This window comes from Lolium perenne, chromosome 1 (genome assembly GCF_019359855.2).
Source record: "Lolium perenne isolate Kyuss_39 chromosome 1, Kyuss_2.0, whole genome shotgun sequence".
Classification (NCBI taxonomy): domain Eukaryota; kingdom Viridiplantae; phylum Streptophyta; class Magnoliopsida; order Poales; family Poaceae; genus Lolium; species Lolium perenne.
In genome coordinates, this window is record NC_067244.2 from 35,066,470 (window position 1) to 35,068,541 (window position 2,072).

At 54.5% G+C, this 2,072-nt stretch overlaps 1 protein-coding gene across 1 annotated transcript; it reads left to right on the plus strand.

Moving 5' to 3' along the window:
* Positions 1–282: 282 nt before the first annotated feature.
* LOC127346651 (uncharacterized) lies at positions 283–1,776 on the plus strand. Its single transcript, XM_051372930.1, has 2 exons — positions 283–1,270; positions 1,351–1,776. The coding sequence occupies exons 1-2, from the start codon at positions 412–414 to the stop codon at positions 1,410–1,412; spliced, it is 921 nt and encodes a 306-aa protein (XP_051228890.1). The 5' UTR covers positions 283–411; the 3' UTR covers positions 1,413–1,776.
* The last annotated feature ends 296 nt before the right edge of the window (positions 1,777–2,072 follow it).

Genomic DNA, 2,072 nt, shown 5'->3' on the forward strand with positions numbered 1-2,072 from the left:
CTTTATGTGGATTAGCTCCATGAGGAACACATCATGAGCGGCTACAGTTGTAGCGCAACGTCACCTTAGAAGGTCTTGGCTGCACTGGCCGTGCATGTCGCAATTTACGTCAAGCCTACACGTATACATCATTTACGATTCAACTCGATTATTTCGATCAGAAACCTTAGCTCCTTATTTATTAGGTATAGATATAGATAAAGTATAATATAATATAAATATAAATATAGATATTACTAGGTATAGAGATAGAAAAACTTCACCTATGGTTTTCTTCCTCCATTTGTTGAAGGACAGGTGAAAAAAAGAGGTGAAAATGGCTCCTCGAGGAGGAGAGCCGTTCAGCCGTGTCTTCCCCCACAAACCCTAATCCTCTCCCTCCCCCTCGACCTCGAGCCGCCGCTCGCAGCCATGACGCCTCCCTTCCGGCCGTCCCCTTCCTCCGCCGCCCCCGCCCCTCGCGGCTGCGGCGGCGACCGCTGCGCCTCCGGCCGCGACGCCTGGCCCCTCCACCACGTCCGCCACGACGGCGTGTTCTGCCGCCTCTGCTCCTCCTGCGTCCTCCAGTACCACCCAGCCGCGTTCTGCTCGGTCTGCCTCTTCCTCCTCCCCGCCGACGACCAGCAGCCCCTCCTCGAACCGGCCTTCTCCCCTCCAGGCCCCACCACCCCCTGCACCACCTGCGCCGTCTCCGTCGCCCACCTCTCCTGCGTCCCCGACCCGGCCTCCTTCGTCTGCCCGCCGTGCGCCGCCGCCGCCGAGGACAGGACCTTCTCCCACACGCCCGCCGCAGTCGGCCGCCGCGTGCTGGACGAGCGCGCCGCGCGCGTCCTCCTCGTCGCGGCGCGGCTCGCGCACGAGTCCGTCGGCCGCGCCGCGGCCGCCGCCCGCGAGGAGGCCGAGCGCTGCGTCATGGAGGCCGCCATCGCGCGGAAGCGGTCGCGGGAGATGCTCGACGCCGCCTTCCGGGCGCTCGAGGAGGAGGCCAGGGCCGCCAAGAAGAAGGGGGAGGAGGACAGGGTAGCCCAGATCAAGAAAGAGGAGGAGGCCAAGACCAAGAAGGAGAAGCTCGCCGCCCACCCGCCCAAGAAGAAAACCCCCAAGAGCAGCGAGGCCAACCGGGACAGGGACAAGATGCTCAAGTTCAATGCCATGCAGCAACCTACGCCGCTGGCGTTCGCCGCAGCAGCGGCCGCCGCAGCCAGCTCAATGTCACGGTCCACGCCATCTCCCAGGGAGGACAAGAATCCCGTGAAACTGGAGCCGCAAGGTGGTGGTTAACCCCGGTCAGAACTGCTTCAAATGGACTGCTAATTGTTCCGTGAAATAATTGGTATGTGATTCTTGCAGGTCCAGCGGACAAGGTCGCGGATGATGATGTGAAGCCGCTGTTTGGAACATTGCAATCGTAGCATTGGGGGTATATCACAAGCACCCATCTGTTTGCTCTGCTTCCATGTGTTTGTTGTAGCTAAGCAACCGACGAGGAATTGTTCTTGATTCTCTGGTAGTACAGGCTTGCTTGAGTTAAGTGAATCCCCATTTCGGAACCTCCTTGCCGTAAATTCTAGCCTTGTCATATTAGATGGTCCTCTTATTTATGTAGCTGCTTCGCCTCATGTTGTTCCTATTTGTTATTATTACTTCATTGGATGGTAAATGATAATTACTTGCAGTCAGTGTTCAAACCTGTAGATTGAGAAAACATGGTGACACAACTTTTCCCTGTTTTGGAAACCTAAAAGCAGTCGAAGCGTTATTCTTCCTTTCTGTCAATGTGCAGCTCTTTCACAATATTGTGTACTTAATGTAAATGAAGTGGTTGCGATATTCTTTTGTCCCATTTAGTACATAATGATAATAAAAGAAGTGGTCTGATGGCAGGTTGAATATTGCCCCAGAGCATAGTACGATTTCCTGAACATGACTTGATATGATGGTAGGTTGAATATATGCCCTGTTCCCCAGGTAGATCATGTACAGGTCTGGATCCCCTTGCGCAACACATTCAAATCTTCTTTTTTTGCACAAAACATCTGAGCCCTGTATATGAGCTCCTTTTCTTAGTCTCT

Coding starts and splice junctions, on each gene's coding strand:
- LOC127346651 (XM_051372930.1), top strand. CDS start 412: ATGACGCCTCCCTTCCGGCCGTCCCCTTCCTCCGCCGCCCCCGCCCCT. Junction 1,271..1,350: donor CGTGAAACTGGAGCCGCAAG/GTGGTGGTTAAC, acceptor TGATTCTTGCAG/GTCCAGCGGACAAGGTCGCG.